Raw genomic sequence first — 20767 nt, forward strand, 5'->3', positions numbered from 1 at the left:
AACTAACAAGCTTTAGATACTTGAAAGAAAACATGTTATACATTTAAATGCAAGTATTTTTGCCCACTGATGCTCGTTTTGTCACAGATAAAATAATTCAAGAAGTTGTGAAGAATAGAGGAGTCTTAAGCTAAGTGTGCTAACAAGTCCAGTCACTGCTAGAAGTAATGGGCACTGTTCTCACTGGGTGTTCATTTGTGTCCTGAGTGATCTGCTCATGAGAAGACGAGTCTTAAGTTCAGATGTAAACTATAGACTGTGTAAATAATGGTAATAGTCTCAGGGATTTCTCCCATTTGTTTCTGAGAAGGTGTTGTGTAGCTCAATGATAGCAGTCTCCATATTGAAAATGCTATCTAACCCTAACTTTGGATCTGTTAAAAAACAAACAAAAAAAAAAAAAAAAAAAACAGACTAATAGGTGGAGCCGAGGAGGGCTCCTGGCAAACATCTGTTTCTGTTGTAAAACTGGGTGTATTAAAAGGGGACCTAATGGGCACACCTGAGGTTCTGCAGTTGCTGAATTTTTCTCCACCAGAAGTAGCTGCTTTGTGCAAACACAACCAAGATACATTGACATGTGATCACTCAAGCCATGTTAAGAGGTGGACTGGGATGCGTGTAGCCAAATACCTTCAGCAGTTTGTCTGCAAATGTGTACTTGGCTACACTGAAGTAACGCCTACACTCTGTATGGAGGGCCAGAATGATGTGGGTGACAGACTTCCCTGCTGTGAAGTGAGATCCAAACGTGATAACATGAAGCACTCATTGCCAGCTTTAAACAGCAGTACTTAGAGCTATCTCCGGTACCTGATCACCCAGGGCGCATGTTAATAACAGATGTAAACAGGCTCTGAAGTGTTTTATGATTGAATATGAACCTATTTGATGAAATGGACCTTCCCATGTCAGTGTATTACTTCCAGTCAAGAGAGTTGAGGCATCTGTGTTCCTTGTGTACCGTGCCCTCGTTTCAAGTCTGCCAGATCTGTGAAATGCCGTGGTCGAGCCAATGAAAGCTTTCTGATGGCGGGGCCTGCCATGACCTGCCATACGGCTCATGAGCGAGAGTCCTGAGCACTTCAGGAAGCTCCCACTGTGAGACAGATTGGTAAACAGTTGGCCTTCCCAGCCTCTGCTGAAATCAGAGGATTAACAAACAACTTCTCACCAAAACCAATGTGGCACAAGAGAATTAATTCACTTCAATTGTCAAAAAAAAACAACAGTCAGCTGTTGATCTACAAACCGTATCTCAGTGTTTTCTTTTCACTCTCTGCCTAACTCCCTAAGATTCTCTTACAGTTATGTTTTGCATTGGGTTTTCAGGGTGCAGCAAACATCATATTCTCTGATCCTCTCACTTCAACCTCTTGGTTAAAAAAAGTTCATGTGATGGTGAACTTCATTGTTTTTCTGATGTCAAAATCAGAGAAGATAACATGAGGTTAGAACGGTGGTTTGCTGTATTCCTGGTCGAAAGTTGTATCAAGAAGTATTTATTAGATACTCTACTCCTGATTGATCAGCAGAAACTAAAAAGGAAAATGGATATGGAAAATCTGTATGGACATGGGTGTAATATTTCATTTGTTCAAAAAAGCTAACATTACCATCAGTGACTGCAGGCTAACAGGTTAGCTATCCTGACAAGTTACCTCATCACCAAAATTGATTTTAGGAATGCGGTGAATGCCAAACCAACTCTACTTTGGTCCTTGGCGATTATTCTTTTTTCTTCATATCTTGTGAGACAGTTAAACGTTAATGCTGGAAGAAAGTAAATGAATGCTAACATTAAAACTCGTCTATCAGTCGCTACAGCGTAATCAAAGAAGGCGTGTTTTCTTGAAATGTGGCCCAATGTCTCTGCAGATTTTATATATTATTTATTGTCTTGGTAGTAGCCAATCAGGAATGTTGAAATAACGAAGATTTGCCTCTAAATTTATAGAATTTGCAACCTAGAACTGAGTAATCCAACGTTTTCCTTATGATAGAAATAATTTAGCATAATTTTAGCTACATCGTGTCTCAAAATGAACCATGTGTGGTAACATTATCGAGCTACATCATAAACAGCTGCACTTACAAAACAACAGCTTAAGTTGACATTAGACAGGAGAGGACCAAAATCAACCTGCGTTTTCAGCATAGAGGGCGTGTCTGTCACAATGAACAGGAGTGGGAGGGGCGGGGCGAGATTTATTCTTATTCATTTCCAGGTGTGAATAAGTCTTATTCAGACTTATACATTTCTCTAGGATCTCATGGTTAAAAAGAAGTATTCAAATCTAAAATATGTCACCAAATGTACTCGTGCAATGTAAGTATACCTGGGTGGGCTGGCCCAGTTAAAGTGAGTGTGTGGGAAACACAGGATATTCATTACCTCATCAATCTTCATCAAATCACAGACACACCAGACTGATGAAGGCAGCCTGTCACGGGCCATAGAAAGTTTAAAAGGGGCCGTATCATGCTTTGGGCCGTTAGTTGAAAAGGCCCGTTTTAGCCTGTTAAGTTTCACACAAAGATGAAGGGTAAGTAAAACACACAACACATTCTTAAAAGCACACACATTTAAGTTTAATTAATGAAAAAGAGTGGAGGTTTGGTAAACATTTTGTCGGTGGCACTACATACATTCAGCATTATTGGGAGTTTTCAGTTTTAATCCCACCATCAATCCTGTAACAAAAAAACAAACAGACAGAACCCAACCAGGGATATTTGTTAAATTTTTGCACCAGTTCAATACAACAGAGACATTGTGTTGCTTACAATAACATATTTATGTATATAGTTCATAGGATGAAAAATCTGTGTCTCTAGTCATGTGACCAGACAACTGAATTACATCTCAATATAGCACAAGCACCACTAAGATGTCTACCAGGAAGTTGAATGCACCAGTCCAGTACAGATCAGTGCAGAGGAAGGAAAGGAGACATGAAAAGGAAGCCACATCCGACTAAATCGGCACCTTTATGAGGCGCAAAGCCTAAGAATTACAGTGACTGTTCATCAGTATCCTTAATGAGATCTTCTTTTAATGCTATTGTACACCACTGGATCACATCAACAGCATGGGAAACAAGGTCAACATGGGTAGCAATATGATGAGGAGCGTTGTGTGCATTGTACTGAGCTGAGATCTGGGTCTGCAGCCTTTCACACTATAAAGAGACTTTTCAACATTTAGATCAGCAAAATGGATTAACACAATCCCAGTCTGCGGAGAAACAATGCCGAGAGCCATCCTGATGGACTGTCACTTAATGAACAGTATGTGATTTCTATATCTTACATTGGAAACTAAATAACAGCTAAAAGTTACCACTTCATGAATAAGCATAGGTCATATTTATCTATACACATTTATACATTCAGGTATGACTATTGTGTTCACTGTAATTGGCACCATTTCTTAGTTTTTTTTTGTGTGTGTGTGGATAGCCATTCAAAGCTGACACACATGGAAATGTCCAGACCGTTCTCGTATATAATCTGTCACTAGTTGGCATGTAATGCGTCATGCCTATTCAAACAGATGTAGGATGATGTACTTTAACATGAAAATTGTCCAAGGAAGCAACTTCATCCTTTTTTCTTCTGGCTTGACAGCAGCTTATGATCAGTTGAGCTTGACTATTTTAACTCTTGCAAACAAAACATATACAAAAAAAACAAAAAAAACAAACACCTCCTCTCTGTGGCAAACGTCTTTCAAATGATAATCATGGAGATAAATCCCAGCACTTCAACGAAGCAAATATGAAAACAATCTGAAGCCTTTAAGTGTGGTATGGTAATTACAAGGTACATTTGGGGGGGAGGGGAGGGGGGGGGTGTCTTTTAGTCCCCGCTCGGACCTCTCCAGCCCCCGCAGTGAATGAGGAATGTCTTAGCCAGAGAGGAAAACACTGTAGTAACGCGCTATTACGTGATGGTACAAATACCTTACAGATTTTTATGCTTTTTTTTTTTATTCTTTATTTGAGCTTTTTTCATCTTTTTGAAATTTTTGTAAAATAGTTGAAAGTCAGCAACATTTGAGCCTTTCACTTTCTACAGGAAAACGCCTTAAGATAAAATAAATAAAAACAAGCACAGACTCTCATGAATTAGATGTAATATACACATGGAAGACAACATATACAATATTAAACATCATTCTAGACCAATACTGCCTTCTATACAACAAGGCCAACCAGCTGCTGTACTTTTGGCCTTTTTCTGTCATGAATCACCTTGTTGGCGTGAAAGAGATCAACAAATAAAAACACCTAAGGAACCAACTGAATGCCTTTCCACCAGTCCCAAAGCTTCTGAAAACAGACTTACTCTTTAACATAGAAAAATACTATACCAAAATGAAATACAAATATATATATATTAGAATCTGTTAGGCATTTCTATATAAAGGGTTGGGGGCGGCTAAAGGAGTTAGGTTACACCATGAGACAAAATATGACAAAATATAACAAAAAAAGGAAAAAGAAACCAATATGAGAAATGAGACGAAACGAAACACAAATCAGAGGATGATTCTGCAACCTTTTGTTTCGTAAGAACATTTATAATGATATTAAGAAGCACGACATATTTGTTGGCAAACTCTTCTCCACACATGCAACAGTTTGCACAAGTTTAATACTGCAGGCATCAAGAGGAGCAGGGCTGAACGGCCACCTGCTCAAAGGGGGCGGGATTATCCAAATGATCCTAACCCTGAGGCAATGGATGCTGGGAGATTGATAACCGCTGGACACCTCAAACACCATGTTGGTTTGCTGTAAATGTATGTATACCATGCATGTGTGATCAGGTGTATGACTGTCCTTTTCAGTGCTGCCAGTCAGTGCAGTCTCTATTTTTATGGAGTTTCTATGTTACCTCACAGCACAAAGCTGTGACACCAGACCACCTGGCCTGAACACCCGCACTGCATTATGTGCCACTCTCACCCTACCTTTTCTTTGTTCACTTCTACATGTGCATGTGTGGATGGATGACTTTTATCCTGGCAGAAAAAATTGCTACACCAACTTAAACTCAACCCAAACGACATCGAGCCCAGTCCAGGTAACCCAGCCAAGCTCAACTCAAGATAGCTTTGCCAAGTCAAACGGTCCAGCTCTCCTCTTTTTCCCCTCTGTTCTTCTCATTTTGTCTTTCTCTGCCTCTCTTCTGCCGCTCTTAGCCAGGCACGACCCCGCTGTCCTCCCTGCCTCCACAAAGTAAAGATGGTAGATGGTGGTTTGGCTGTCAGAGGCCTCGTAGATGGATGGGGAATTCACACTGGGTAATTTGGGTTTGGAGGGATGCCTCACTCTGAACGCAACACCTTTAAAATCTCTGGACCCCTTGGAACAATGTTGCAGATACAATGGTTGTGTTGCCGTTGTTGTCACTTCTACATTGTTGCGCATGATGTTGGTTTCTCTGTGTTACTGTAGGTCACACACCCTTGGAAGGGGAGGAAATGTCCTATTTTACAAACATTGTTGTCCTTAATATATAGATAGATGTTTTATATATATTCTTTATACTCTCTTTCTTTCAATCTTTCCCTCCCTCACTTTCCTCCAGTCCTCTTTCTTCCTTTCTTTCTATCTTCTGCTCGGCAGCAGCAACAGGGAATGGGAGTGAATGGTGCTACATGCAGCCCACGCAGCCGCACTTGATGGTCTTTTCCACTTCCTCGCTGAAGGAGGTGCCATCGCTGCATTCAAAGGTGTATTTCCGGCGTTTCATCCGCTGGCTGGCGCAGCATGCCCCCGATTCACACACTCCGTTGCACTCCACCCAGGAGACCATGCGTGTTGTCTGGCAGATGGCGTAGCCTCTCTGTACCTGGTAGAAATTTCGCACTGGCTCCCCTCGACACTCAGACTCTGGAAAGAAACACCCAAAGATATGTGTTTAGTTAGCAAACCAACTCGTCTTTTAAATGTTTATTTTTTCACAATAGGAAAACAAACCTGCATCACAAAGCTCCCCAGTGTAGCCACTTTCGCAGTGACAGAAGGCGTCTCCTGTTTCTGAGATCTGGCAGCGACCGTGTTTGCAGTTAAGGCGATGACACGGGTTGAACAGCTCCCCCTGTTGATTACACAGGGCGCCGCGGTAACCCTCCACACACTCACAGCGGTAAGACTGAGGGTCCAGGGGGATGCACTTTCCATGAACACACCTGGTAAAGAGATTATTACCGTGATAAGATTTCCTGCTTGACAAGTAAATCAGTGAAGTTGATTTGTCAGAAACAGTTTTATAGATTGGAGTCAGAACACACATTAATTTAACGAGTAGAGTACTAGTTACTTACAAGAATAACATTTTAGTTAAAAACAGGATTAATCATTTTATTAAGATAACAGCCGTGGTTCCAAAGCCTGTAGACAAAGGCTCTTTAAGCATGCACGCTGACCTTTGCTCTTTTAAAATCTGATCTGTCGGCAGAGGTGATAGGCCTTCAGTAAAAAAAGTAATCTTTACCTAGGACTGTCTTTAAAAGAGGGGCAGTCTCTTTTTTTATTTGTTTTTGCTGTCTTCTGGCAGCTTTGGACATCTAGATGTGTGCCCCTTGCCTCTGTTTCTTTCTTTCTATAATTTTGTGTAATACTGCTTGGTGTTCTTATAAATAAATAAATAAATAAAGCTATAAATAAAGTATAATTAAGCTTAAATATTCATCCACCACTGCCCATTGTATGACTGCAATAATACTTTTTCTGTGCAGGCATTCATTAACATACTTGCTGCCCTGGCAGGGGTTGGTAGCAGGTTGGTCGCAGTGCGGCCCACTCCAGCCTGGCTGGCAGTGGCACACAGGTCCTTGGGCCCCATCAGGCTGGCAGATGCCATGAACACAGTAGATCTTCTTGCAGGGCTCGCAGCCCGGCACCACGCCGGGCTTCATCTGGGTCTTGGTGAAGTCCTGGAGCTCGTTGTTGATGTACAGGTTCTGGATACATCCGTGAAAACTGGAACCGTTCTGGATCTGCCAGAGACGGAAAGCACCCGAGTGTACGTCCACCGGCATACCTGCAGCAGGAGAGAGAAAAGAGAGGAGGTTTAAAGGTGTGAAGACCTGCAGACTGGATCACATACAGACATCTAACACAGGGCTGGTATGAAGGTAATGGAGGAAGGGATTTTCAAATATGTGTGTCCAAAAAGTGTGTAAATTATTTCAACAATAATTGAATTGAATAAAGAAAGTGAAAGTGTTTTGATATTTTCCATTGGACACATCATCCTTGAAACATGGGACAGCAAAAGCTAAAAATGTATGGAAAAAATGTCTGTTGAACTATTATGAATAATAAAGCACAACACATGACAACAGCTATAACAAAGAGATTCTACAGAAAACATTTATGAAAGGCTAGCTGTAACAAATATTCAACATAATTGTCAAAATGAAGAGTGACAAATTAACAGGCTGACAATATCACAATCACATTTTCAGAAAGTATAGCCATGCAGAAATCAAAAGAATCTTGAGTGAAGACTGCGTCTGGTAGTTCTAATGTTCACCACTAGAGGGTGTACTTCACTCACTGTAAATAAAAAGAAGTACTCTATTGACTGTGGACTTGATGAATTATAAAGTGTTTTATGATAATTAACTTGAGTGTATGATCTTTCATTTCGAATGCTTTATTTTCCCTCATTAAGTTTTTCTTTTTAATAACATTCAATTAATATCATTTAGACTTATTTCTGTATTGTCAGTTAATGTGTGGCCCCTAGCAAACACAGTCATGACTAAAGGAGGGGATGGTGTCGGTGGAGGACAGGGTTTGGGTCTGGGTTTGGGTGGAAATAAGATGGGGTTGAAGGGTTGCATGGTTGAACGGAGGGTTTGGTTGCGGTGGTGACAAAGCGAGGGGGAGGGGTGGTGATTGACAGTAGTGTAGTAGTTAAGAGTGCCTGCAGAGGAGGGAGGTGTGTTCTGGAGAGGGCCCCTACCCCCCACATAAAGTGGAGCCTCCCCGTTGAGGGGCTGCACTGCTCCAAAGCTGTCCATCGTGGTAGGGAGACCCCCGTCTATGGACAGGTTCACCATCTGGTCAAACGTCACCAGCTCCACTGTGTGGAACTGACCATCGTTGATCGTCTCAGTACTGGAAAAGGAGAGAAACAGAGGTTAGAGGTGAGCTTTAAAAACACACCTTCAGTCACCTTCTCATCTCATATCAGACAATAAGTATCGGCCGTTCAACCAGACACTATGACTTCACCTGTAGATGGCGTGTCCTGGCTGGCTACCGGGGTCATAGCTGACCTTGACATGACCTTGGAAGAGCTCCACTGCAATATGATCATTGTCTCCATTGTACAGTAGGATACCATTATCCTCAGCTGTCGACACCTACAGAGGTAAAAAAAATAAAGATTGTATGTTAGGCTTCCAAAGTATGTTTACACGTTGTGCCTCTTAATAGCATAACGCAATGTGAAACCACCCACAGGGACACCGGTAAGCGTTAGCAGATTAACTTTCCAAGAATTACAAACACTTCCTGTCATACTTAAGTAGAGTTTTAGGTATCTGTACTTGTACTTGCGTATTCTTTTTAAGGGACTACTCTTTCATTTTAAAGCTCCTGTGAGGAACTGTTGATTTTGGCGCCCCCTAGAGGCACTAGGCTGAACCAGTGCTTGCACTTTAGTAGATTTATCCCCCCCCCCCCGCCACAAAAAATCTTTACTTCACTTTTCCCACCTCTTATGAACAAACCCTGTGTGTACCTGAAGAGTGATGTTAGCTTGAGGCCAGTTCTTGAGGTCAGAGAGCAGCAGGTAGGAGTCTCTGTCCACAAAGTTGACGCTGACAAGTTTCTCGCAGCGTGGCCCCCCAAACTCTGGGGGACACTGGCAGAGCGCCCGGCCACCTCGCTCCACACAGGGGGCGTTGTTCTGGCAGTCGGCGAGCTCACACAGGGACAGTGCAGATTGGGGAACCTCGCAAAGCTGGCCGCTATAGAGGAAAAGAGCAAGGGATTATGTTTTGAAGTAAGATGGGAGAAAAACACAGGGAACTGAGGAGCAAAAGTTAAAAGTTGTTCATGTTCATGTGAGTTCTTCTCACCTGTATCCTTCAGGACAGTTACAGGAGTATCCATTCAGCTCATCCAAACACTGAGCTCCATTCTGACAGCGATGCTCCTCACAGTCATTGTAGTCTAAACTGCAGTCATCACCAACATAACCAGGAGAGCACACACACCTGCAACACACACAAACACACACACATAATACTAGAATCAAGCCGGGACAAAACAACAAACTAGTCTATCTTTAAGATCAATTTTGCAATCTAAAGCATCATTACATCTTGCTTTATCTGATGTTGCCTTTAGAAATCACTTACTTGGGTCCAGTGGAGGTGATGAGGCAGGTAGACTGATGTTTGCAGGGGCTCCGTCCTGGGGCGCACACATCCTCCAGTTCTTCGCACATCTCCCCTGCACAAAAAAAAAAAAGTGTTGTAGAATTTGAACACTGGAAAAACTAAACCAAAAGGTAACCCCATAATGAATCAATACAGCATAATCAATTTCATTTTTTTTAAATCTAATATGCACTCTATGCACTCACCTGTGTAGTAGGGGGGACAAAAACAAGTGTAGTTGTTGATTCCATCGATGCAGGTCGCACCGTTCTCGCAGTCGTTGTCTTCACAGTCGTCAATGTTGATTTGGCACGAGGGGCCCTCAAAGCCCAGCGGACATGTGCAACTGTGAGAGAACACGCTCAGAATGTCAACTTGCAAAGTTCATCATAAGATGAATAAGATGCAAAAGTATTTTTTTTTAAACAATGGTTCTAAAGTCTTTCTTACCTAAATATTCCTTCATCCTCCTCACTGACCTGGCAGGTTCCTCCGTTGGCACACGGGTTACCCACGCAGGCATTCAGAGCTGTCTCACAGTTCTTGCCCTGAGAAACAGAAATAGAGATGAAGTTATTTTTTATGTGTTCAACGTGCACATTTAACGACCTACAACACACTGAGGTAGACATCAGTGGATATGCACGGTTAGTTGGTCGCACTGTTCAGCTCTGACCTTGAACCCTGGAGGACAGCTGCACCTGTAGATCTCAGACGGGTCGCTGTGACAGATGCCGTGGTTCTGACAGGGACTGGACAGACACGGGTTACACTTAGCCAGCACTGCATTGTCCACATCGCCTACAGAGATTGAAGAAAGTCAGGAAATTAATTGGTTAAACATACCGATTCAACAATCACATGTATGTGTTATTCACATTAACTCACCTGTGCATTCAAACTTCTTTGCAGGTGTGGTGAGCAACAGTTTCCCCTCCAGGTCGTGTGGGCCGGCACAGCGGGCGATGCCTGGCTCTTTGTAGCCGGTCTTTACCCAGTCAGAGAGCCAGCGCAGGCGACAGTCACAGTACAAGGGGTTGGCACCAATCGCCCTGAGTGACAGAAAAAAAATTATGCTTCATTGATTTGATGATGTAATATGGCTGCATACCAAATTGCATACTTTATTTTTACTGCAGTATGAACTGCACTTACCCTTCTTAGGTATGTACTTTAAAGGCAGTATGCATATAATCGTGATAAACTGAAACAAATTTCACCACAAAATTTGATCCTCAGACCCTTTACTACCTAACTGTTTATTAGAAACTTAAAACTCGACTGCTATAAAAAATATTTTATTGTTGTTCACTGACTCACATCATTTTAAACTTTCCATTTCACTCAGATTGGTTAACAGACCTGATTCATCTTTTATTTCCCTACATTTTGTTATTTGTTACACTATTCAAGAACGTTTGAGTAATCTGGATCATATAATTGGTGATACTATTTTTATTTACCACGGCAAATCTGAATTTTCTTTTCACTGTCTCTGTCTTTTACACAGAGGATTGTTGGAGAGATCAGCCAAAAAAGCATGCTGGCCTGCACAGTGCAAAATACAACCATACATAGTGGAACTCCAACATGTATTAGGACAAATACATTTTTTGGATATAGAATATTTAATAATATGGAACTACGCTGTTTGTAACGTAGGCTGTTTCATTGCTCTCTACTCAATCAAGTTTAGCAACAAATCACTGCAGTGCACTCTATCACCAGCAGGTGTCTCTACAACCTTATGTGAAATGGACCAACTCAACTTGGCGTTCTATTCAATTTAAATGCGACTTCTCTGAGAAAAGGACCGATATGCAGTTTAATGCCCAATGCCAGTTTGTGCCATACATAATCTGGAGGACGACTTCTTGATTATAGGCCGAGGTGTTAACAGAAGGCACTCCTAACCACTTCTGTCATGGTGGTCGTGAATCAATGCTGCTCTGTCCTCCCGCTGGATGCACAAACACTCGTGAATCGATGCTGTTCCATTACTGGAGAACACAGGCTCGTCTTTCAGGGCCGCGCCAATACCTGACACCTGACATCTGCTAACATGAAAGCCACTTGACTGTGACTGTGGATCAATGGCTCCCCTCCATCCCTCCCATCATCCTGTTTTCATGCAGCCTTGACTCCTGTGCTGATCTCCAAAAATACGTCTTTGTTTGGCTCTATCTGTCCTTCCTTCTTGCTCTCCATCTCTGTCACTGATAGGTCTATTGATCTGCGACTCTCAGGGGGATGTTGTGACTATGGAGGCTAGATGGCAGAGGGCGAACAGCAAAGATACTTCTGTGTAGCTTCAAATGCGTCCACAAATACCAGCACAACCACATAATGGCTACACATGGAATTACAGACATAAACAAACAAAGCCCCCCCCACAAAAGTCCACAGACCATGGAGAATCTGTGTGTATGTAAGCGAACATGTGTGTCAGAGATGTGACAGGGAGATGAGACAGTAGAGGGGTCTGTGTGTTGCTCTAACCACAGGACCGCAGCTGATTAAGGGAGGGATTTGGCTCATGCGGAGCCCACCAAAGAGGACTACAGACTGGCCACTGTGAGACACACTCCCTGGGTGTCTGACCAGACCCCCTGTGTGCCTGCATGTGTGCGAGTGTGTACATATGTGTGGACTTTAGAAACTCAGCAGTAAGTGCAGATGGTATGACATGCAGTTTTTTGTTGTTGTTGTTGTTGTGTTGATACTTACAAGTGGGAAAGTGAGGCCACATCATTAAAGATGCCATCAGGAAGCTCAGAGATTTCGTTGCCATGGAGAGACCTGAGGGAGGACGGAGGAAGGAGATCAGAGGAAATGTAAACCATTAACACACAACTTCTCTATTATTCTGCAAGAGCCCAACATGAGTTGATTGGTGCTTCTGAAGGATGTTAAATGGTAACTATTTAGATAATAGACCTGTTGACTTTAAATGTTAATCATTTTTATTATGAGTTGAAGACCAATACCAAGCTGTTCCTGTTAATATTACACATACCTGTACCATTGTTATTGGTATTGAAGCCATTACTCTATATGATCTATATTATATATTATCACTTCCCACAGTCAAGGTAGACGGTTGTTCACCATGACTCTGGTTCTGCTAAAGGTTTCTGTCTGTCTCCAAAAAAGATATTGTTTCTTCCAATCAAAAGTGATGTTATACCCAAACACAGAGGTATAAGTCTATGAGGATCTAACATGAAGGTGACTGTATTTTTGGCCTGGCTCAGAGCAGGTGGCTAACTCTTTGCATTTTATAGAGAACCTCATTAATCAAGATAGTAGTTGGCATTAACATAGCAGGAGAAATATTGAGTTAAATGTTAGCGTTGTGTTAAGTAGTAGGTGGTGGAGGTTTCTGGTTGAGCCTCTTGCAGCTGGTAAAGATGTGAGTCTCTGTACGTCTGAAAAAGGCCGGTGTCAGGTTTCTATGTGCGTCTGGCTGGCAGGGCCAACAAGTGCACAGAGGAAGGGTTTTCACAGGGATGCACCACATGCAGGGAAACACACAAGTGTTACTGTGTATGAGCAGATGAACATGTATATTTAAATGCTTGGATATCATTGTACATGTGCATGGTTACTATTCTATGCCTATAGCTCTTTAGATGTTATCAGACTACTATTTTGGGTGACAAGCCAACATGGCTTTTTGGCTCGCTGACTGATGGCTGCTATAATCCGCAGGGTCATTACCACCTCCAGCCCCCAGCTGACGGCACTCTAATGTTACCACAGCTCAGTCCGCAGCACAGAAACACGACACATCTGCTCTGTATGCCTGAATAATGAGAACTGATGTATAAACAAGCTTTTAAACCCCACTTCCTCCTTTGTTTGATCACAGAATTACTTTTAAGCTGCAGAATATACAAAAAGTGAAGCTCGTCCATGTAAGGAGACAGAGCTGAGCTGAGCTGTGCTGGAACACGAAAGCAAAACTTCCCAATGTTACGGTCGGAGGAAAACAAGTTAATTGTGAATGTGCAAAGGGAAATGCTTATTTGCATGGAGCGAATAGTACGGTCGTGGTAGTCAGGAAACAGTTAGGATAGAGAAGGCATCAAGCCAGCAGCCTTGTGCCAACCAGGGGAGAAAGGAGCAGGGGAGAGAAAGAATATCTGACTAGCTTAACGCACTCTATCTTATCTACCTCTACTTAATCTCTGGCTGCGGGCTTGGCGTATAAATCTGTCTGAGAGGGGATTCCGATACCATTTTCAATCGATAACGATGCTAAACTTTGCACACTTTTACTCCACATGCTCCAAACTTGATCAAACAGACTCAGGCCTCAGAAATATTAAACATCGAGTCATCCTTCAAATTTCTGCCTGCAACTGAAACATCTACTTCTGCACAGCACCAAACTACCGGTTAGGAAAGTAACATTTATTTCTGTTAAATTATGTGAAAAGTGAGTAGAAGTAGAAGTGAAAGGAAACTCTAATTTTCCAAAGATGAGAAAATTGTTGACAAAAAATTTCAACATTGCATCGATTATATGGAATTGAGTGGAAATCTAACTTGAAGTCTCCTTGATGGACATCCTGTGTTGGCTGAAAAACGACTCATTTGAAAACTAACAGCTTTATTTAATACTGCATCTGTTTGTTCTTCAAGGTTAACACTTTCACACAGATTATTCACCTGATCAGGTTCTTAATGTTTTCTGATTATTTAAGTCGTCTGTGATCACAATGGGCTCTTGTGTTGACGATCGTATCTTTCCAGAATATGTTGGTTTTGACTTCATTTGTTGCAGAATTTCCTCTCTGCTCTTTTCCTTAATCGTACTATATTTTGTAAAACATCTTTCCTCTCTCACAGCTTCCCAACCAGACGCTGGCGGGACACGCCCTTCAGCGCTGTCTCAGCTCACTCACCCCGCACCTTACACCCAGCAGGCCAATTAGCAGCTTATTAATCGCAGCTCAAACCACAACCATCACACACATACACGCACACATACATGTTAAGTTGCACCAAACTGCACCACTTCTATGCCATGGCGCGTTTGAAGCCCTGAGCGTTAATGATTCTTCTCCTCTTTACGGCTCTGTAAAGCCTAAGGTGCAGCTTTATAAAGGCGTTGGCACCACCGTGTGTGTGTGTGTTCACTTGTAGCCTGTCTTTGCATCTCTGCGGTTTCTATGAAGCTTCCAACTTTGAACTCTGGACCTGGTGGTGGGTCTTAAAAGTCGAAACTATTAAAAGGAGCTCATTGTCGCTTTAGTTTTGTTGCACCCCCAGAGCTCTGCGTAGTAAAATTTTGGAGAAAAAAAAGCCATGGCACCAATTGACATTTAATGGGAGGCTTATGATTGATCACACCAGCAGCAGCAGAGACATCAAAGTTTTCTGCTTCATTTGGTCTGACTGAGACAGCAAGGTAGTCCAGACAGTTTGTGTGTTGATGTGTGTGTGTGTGTGTGTGTGTGTGTGCAGGGCCTCACATGGCGTCTGACACACTCACACAGGGAATATTTTTTTAAAAGTGAAGGTGGCGTGAGTGAGTAAGAGCAGAAGTAACGGACGCAGCTTCATTAGAGATCAAAGCGGCGCGTCCGGGGCTAGCATGGCGGCATCGGTTAATGACGACCGAGCCTCACTCTCATTGCACGCTGAAAGGGGCTCTTACGCTTTGTGCTGCATAATGATCAAGCTTTAGTCGTATCCCGCCGTAAAAATAGAGGCTTTGTTGAAGCTTTGTTGTCAGTAGTAAAAAGTGCGCCTGCTATGAGCACACATGGAAGGCCGAGAAGTCTACTCCCACACACATGCTAACAGGCTCTGAGCCAGGAGATGACAAACTTGTAAGAAATGCACAACACACACTCACAGATGCATACATAATCTTATAAAGAGTGCTGCTGGGCCTGGTCTCTGTTTCTCTATCTTATAACTGAACTGTACATTTGAGTTAAAGTTTTGGGTATCTAGCTGCTGTATCTTTAAATGCAGGTCCACAGATTGCTTAAGTTTCGTCATCTGTGTGTCCAACGCAGTTACATTCTACATCTCAGTTATTGAGCAGACCGATTCCTCCACAGGGAGCGCTGAGAGTGCACAATCAAAGACTTCATAACTTCATAAAAGCCCGGAGGCAGAGTCAAATCCATTACGGTTAGCGGGGCAAAACTTTCTCTGCTAATCAGTGTCAGAGTGATTTTGAACAGCGGGTTGTGGGGGCGCATGTTTGGCCTCTGGTTGGCGAGGCGGTGATGAGCTCAGGGCGTTTAGAGGTGAACGGGCAGACTAAGCAGATGTCTGAAGATGAGGTGTGGGCAGTGAAGGAGCTGGAACAACATTCAAACACAGAAAATAGGTCTTAGGTTGCATCTGTGTGTGCGTGTGTGTGTATGTGCGTATTCATAAGCTGTCATAACTGTTTAGACAGTTTCAGGACTCTGGAGTCAATCAAAGATTCTCAGCATCTGCCGCACCGTCTCTGTAGTCAGTGCAGGCTGCAAAAATATCCTCCTTAATAACTCATTTAGACTGAGAGTGAGTCGCCTTTCAGTTGCTTCGGCCTTGAAGTTGCTGTTTTGAGCGCTGTCTCGAAATCATGTGACAACAAAGAAACATTTAAAACATTTGAGCTGCGTGGAAAAAAGAGCAACTCTTTCATGTTGCTCATAAGGTACAATTGGTATTAAAAATAGATATTTAGGTCTCAGTGTAACTCTGAGTATGTAAGATTGAAAACCCTTTTTTATTTACCATAGACTTTATCGCAGGTGGACACCTTTGGTTTGTGAAAACTCCTTTTAGAAGTGAACATTTTTTGTATTAAAAGGAAGATATGCAATGTGTTTGTGTGTGTCAGGTTGACAAGATGCTGCACAGTGACTTATACATCAGGTAGCCTTACCTAAGAGCATCCTGTACCCTGCTCTATTGTCACTGTATGATGGGCTGTAAATAAAAAAATGAACTTCATGCCGTATTGAGTTCAAAAACTTGTGGAAAATATTTTTGCTTCAGTGAGAACTACTGTAAATTTCCCATTTAGTGTCAAACGTTCTGACTTCTTTTTGCATCCTGCTGGCCTTTACAGAAAAGCAGATTTAAACTCTGCATTGGCTAAATTTAAGAAAACAAGTGCTACATCGGCTACATCTACTTCCTTTATACATAACATAACATATACATAAATACACATTATATACATATAAAATGTAATGTTAAACTCACAGCAGTCGGAGAGAGTGCAGTCCACCGAAGGCCATTTTGGGGATACAGCGCAGGGAATTGTAGCTCAGGATTCTGCAATGCAAAAATAATTACATATGGTTTGTAGATAAAATTCAGCTGTTTCCATGCTGCTGTCAGTACTAGAATGAAATACAAGCTCTTTGGCGGAGGCTGGTCAGGACTTACAGAGTGGTGAGTTGGCTCATGTTAGAGAAAGACGAGTTGGTCAGAGAGCTGATCTTGTTGTTGCTCAGGTCTCTGAAAGACAAATGGAACAAGGTAAATATGCCGATCTGCTCAGAGAGACGGAGGAGGAGGAAGGCAGAGGAGAACTTACACCAGCTGCAGGTATTTGAAGGGAGACAGCTCCTTTGGCACCACACTGAACTGGTTTCCATCCAGATACCTGAACAATGAGACAAAGCACATTGAGTTAATGATAACATTATATTTTCACATTTCATACTGTGCAGTCAGCTTTTAAATTACAATACCTCAAAACCTCAAAACCTAAGCATGTCGCTATGAGAGCTCAAGAACAGCTACTAAATAGATCTCCAGATGAGATTTTCACAACAATCATTTTCATTCATTTACAATCCAATAACCCAGCAACAATCTGTTCAAAAACATTGTAAACTTAGTGACATTTTGAAAGCAGCTGAATAAACCTAAACCTTCTGAAATCTTCTTAAAATCAGTCTTTCACAGTTTTACTGCACAAAATTTCAAAGTGTGTTGTCTTATTTCAAGCTGCAAGTTTTTTCATTGAGTGGTTTCCATATTTTGACAAGGAACTTTTAGTTGATGCCATGTTTTGAATCAGTTAGGGTTTACCTCGGTAAAAAGTTGATTTATTTCAACATTTGAAATGTTATTCTACTTGAGGTCAGAATGTGAGTTTGACTCTAAAAAATGATTTATTGAGGGACTAAAAAAAGGTTTTTATAAGGCATCAAAGTTTATACACAGACATTTTTTCCAACGCATTTGCAGCCAGTTTAATTTTAATGCTACAATAAATTACTTTTCCTTTTTTTTCGCACATTGTTTTGGTTTTTAAGCCTCAAAGTCAGATTAAGTAAGAATCATAAGCCCTATTCAAACGGCCGTTTCAAGCTGCGTTAGTTACTCCCCTGTGACGTTTTGCCTTCAATCTGAATGTCGCGGAGGCGTAATGGGGGTACAAAGTGAGTCCCCCCCTCTGCAACATCTTTTGAGGAAGTAACAGAAGCAATACAGACGGTTTCAGCGGAGCCAGCAGGGGAGCGCAGCGCTGTGTGTGTGTGCGTGTGTGTGTGTGTGTGTGTGTGTGTGTGTGTGTGTGTGTGTGTGTGTGTGTGTGTGTGTGTGTGTGTGTGTGTGTGTGTGTGTGTGTGTGTGTGTGTGTGTGTGTGTGTGCGTGCATGTCTGACTGTGTGTCTATATGACACATAGTCACACATTGCTCCCGCTGTGCCGTGCTTCTGCAACACCGAAACGCAATGCAATTCTACAGACTGGGACAGCAATATTATGCTGTCACGTTTTCAACATGAATGTACAAAGACGTGATATGATGGCTGACCTGAGGTACGACACCTTAGCATAAAAAGCTTTCTGAAGAGGGCTTTATATATGATATGCATTCCTAATGTAGACTGAATTAGAGGAACATGATCAATGTATTATATTTAGAGTCATTTTAGTGAATTGTCTGTTAAGCAGCGGTTTCTGAAAGTGACCCAGCACTTTGAAGTGGGTGTTCATGCATGTGTGTGTTAACATATGTACAAGCCACTAAGGCTGACATCACGCCTGCAGGGATGAAACCACCCCGCTGCCTGCTAACACAAAGTGCTACCAGAGGGCTGTCACCTTGATAAATGGCTGATTTAGGCTCTGTTCCCTCTGAGTGCAGCTGCAGGGCCTTTCTCCTGCTATTGTTGTTGACTGTACTCAGGGTGGTACGGGCAGGAGAGGGAGGGGTGCTGGTTAGTGAGGGGGGCCTTCGGGTTCAGAGGTAATGATAGGTAATGACGGTGCAGAGGACACTTGGGATAATGATGGAGTACAAAACTCTCCAGATGACTAGATGAAAGCCCAGAACAGAGGGGCACACCTGGTCACACCTGCTGGGACAATGACAGGCCTTAAGGCTTGCACAGCGTGCATGTGCATCTATGTGTGTGTGCGTACATGTGTGTGTGTTAGTCAGAACCACTTAAAGCAGTATTGGAAAGTTCCAGACCTATTCCTTTCCCTCCCCTTTCCATTGAAAAGTGCTCATTAAAATATCCTCCTGCTCCCCTGTGCTCCTGTGGACAGGCTTTTGGCCCTCACACAAGTATGCACACACGCACACACACACACACACACACACACACAGACACACACAGACACTCGCACACACACAGACACACACTGATCCTTGGCCCTGAGTGTGAGAGTGACATCAGTGCTCGCCCAAGGGCTGCAGGGAACACAGAAGAAGAATGTCTGAGAGAATAACTGCAGGGTTTATTGACTCCTTTCCCCTTCTTCTCCAAAGGATGAGATCTGTTCTGTTTTCTCTAACTCGTATCTCTTTCATACCTCTTCAGCTCCGGTCTACCTTCTTTATAGCCACTCTTTTGATTTCCTTCCAGACCATTCAGGGACAGGAGAAGGAACAATGACGCCTGGAACTGGAACTGATAAGACAGAAATGCAATTCACATAACTAACGCGCAAGGAACTCACAGTTCAGTCACGTTTCTGGGGATGCCTTTGGGTAGAGAGTGGAGATGCTTGTTACTGCACCGCACCACAGTCTCCAAGCAAGTGCATTCACTGGGACACTGGGGTCGGGGCACGCAGCTTGACTCCTCTTGGCCTGGTGAAAAAAAACAAACAGGAGGGATAGAGGGGAGTCAGACACCAGAAAGGGAGAGGAAGGAGGAATTACCAGCAAAAAGACGGATGTAATCCCTGTCAAAGAAAGAGAGTTAAGTAGAAAAGACATAGTAAATGTGAAGGCAGCACAGTGAGAAGTCAGCACAATCCTTCAGGCTGATTGTGACGCAGTTAGACAATGAAAGAAGAGGAAGTAAAAAGTGTGAACAGTAAAATAGGACAGAGAAATAGAGGCCTCACTAATGTGATATCGACCAACGAGAGTAAAGAATGGATGCTGCCTGAGGCCTGAAGACAAGTCTAACATTCATTCAGGTGCAAATAGGCTGACTGATCAATAAGGCAAACAGCTCAATAGCTCCACTCAGCCCGCCATCGACCAGAAGCTTAAGAACTGCTGAGTGGCAATCTATTCAGTAAACAAAGGAGTCGCACAATAGTGGCCATTATTTAAGATGATCTCAGAAACTTCAAGTAGGCCTCGCTCATAACGTATTGTAGAGAAGAGTGCAGTTAACATCTTCATCAGTCAGACACAGGCAGGTTAGCTTCAAACAAAGTCCAGGTTATCATTTATACTGAAGATGTTTATCTGCATTCAGAGAGACAGATTACTTCATTTAAAGTGAAGCAGCTGCGACAAAACTTGAGATCAAGTCTCGATTAGAACACAGAGAAAAATAGCTGATATAAACCCTGATGGGCAGATGTGTACCTGGGTACAAGTAATGGGAATGTGTTGCTTTTCCTGTGTGCCAGATCTTTGGCTTGGCTTAGGATTAAGAGCCTCTTCATTTTTAACCACTTTTGAACTGTTTGACTAAAATTCAGCTTTGTTTAGATGATTGGTATGTATGCCCTACTATAATAACCTATATAATATCCAAAGTACAATGGTTTAACACTAATTATGGCGTAGATTTGTTTACTAGATGTTCAGTGGTTAATTACTCCCTCATTTTTTGCAATAACTCAATATGCAAGAGTTGTCAACTTTAATACTTTCAGTACACATCTATACTGCAATTACTGCAATGCTAAAACATATGATCAATAAATTACAACAGAACTCTTCTCACAATATTTTCTTAAATGTGTAAGATATCATTTTAATGAGTTTGTTGCTTGGCTCTTAAATGTCATTACCAATGTTAGAAAATGGGCATTAATAAAAAAAAAAAAAAGATCCTCCTTTTATTATAGCTTTTATTTATTCATCAAAGAATGAAAAAAGAAATCAAGTGTCAGACACGATGCGGC

The 20767-nt window shown here is 42.3% G+C and overlaps 1 protein-coding gene across 3 annotated transcripts in view; it reads right to left on the reverse strand.

The window, feature by feature from the left end:
* Positions 1 to 2567: 2567 nt before the first annotated feature.
* slit1a (slit homolog 1a (Drosophila)) overlaps positions 2568 to 20767 on the reverse strand; it is a 100748-nt gene continuing 82548 nt past the window's right edge. For 2 of the 3 annotated variants that reach the window (XM_065959420.1, XM_065959419.1), the window contains 17 exons: positions 19355 to 19487; positions 16971 to 17039; positions 16820 to 16891; positions 16634 to 16705; positions 12140 to 12211; positions 10301 to 10464; positions 10089 to 10213; positions 9863 to 9960; positions 9619 to 9758; positions 9392 to 9485; positions 9110 to 9247; positions 8770 to 8998; positions 8259 to 8389; positions 7987 to 8141; positions 6768 to 7056; positions 5991 to 6202; positions 2568 to 5903 (listed from right to left, as the gene is read on the reverse strand). In XM_065959420.1, the coding sequence (XP_065815492.1) occupies positions 5665 to 5903; positions 5991 to 6202; positions 6768 to 7056; positions 7987 to 8141; positions 8259 to 8389; positions 8770 to 8998; positions 9110 to 9247; positions 9392 to 9485; positions 9619 to 9758; positions 9863 to 9960; positions 10089 to 10213; positions 10301 to 10464; positions 12140 to 12211; positions 16634 to 16705; positions 16820 to 16891; positions 16971 to 17039; positions 19355 to 19487 (2432 nt within the window). In that variant the 3' untranslated portion in view covers positions 2568 to 5664. Of the gene's footprint in view, positions 5904 to 5990; positions 6203 to 6767; positions 7057 to 7947; positions 8142 to 8258; positions 8390 to 8769; positions 8999 to 9109; positions 9248 to 9391; positions 9486 to 9618; positions 9759 to 9862; positions 9961 to 10088; positions 10214 to 10300; positions 10465 to 12139; positions 12212 to 16633; positions 16706 to 16819; positions 16892 to 16970; positions 17040 to 19354; positions 19488 to 20767 lie in introns of all 3 variants that reach the window. The other variant, XM_065959418.1, reaches the window with a different exon arrangement.

The sequence above is a fragment of the Labrus bergylta genome, chromosome 10, assembly GCF_963930695.1.
Source record: "Labrus bergylta chromosome 10, fLabBer1.1, whole genome shotgun sequence".
NCBI lineage: Eukaryota > Metazoa > Chordata > Actinopteri > Labriformes > Labridae > Labrus > Labrus bergylta.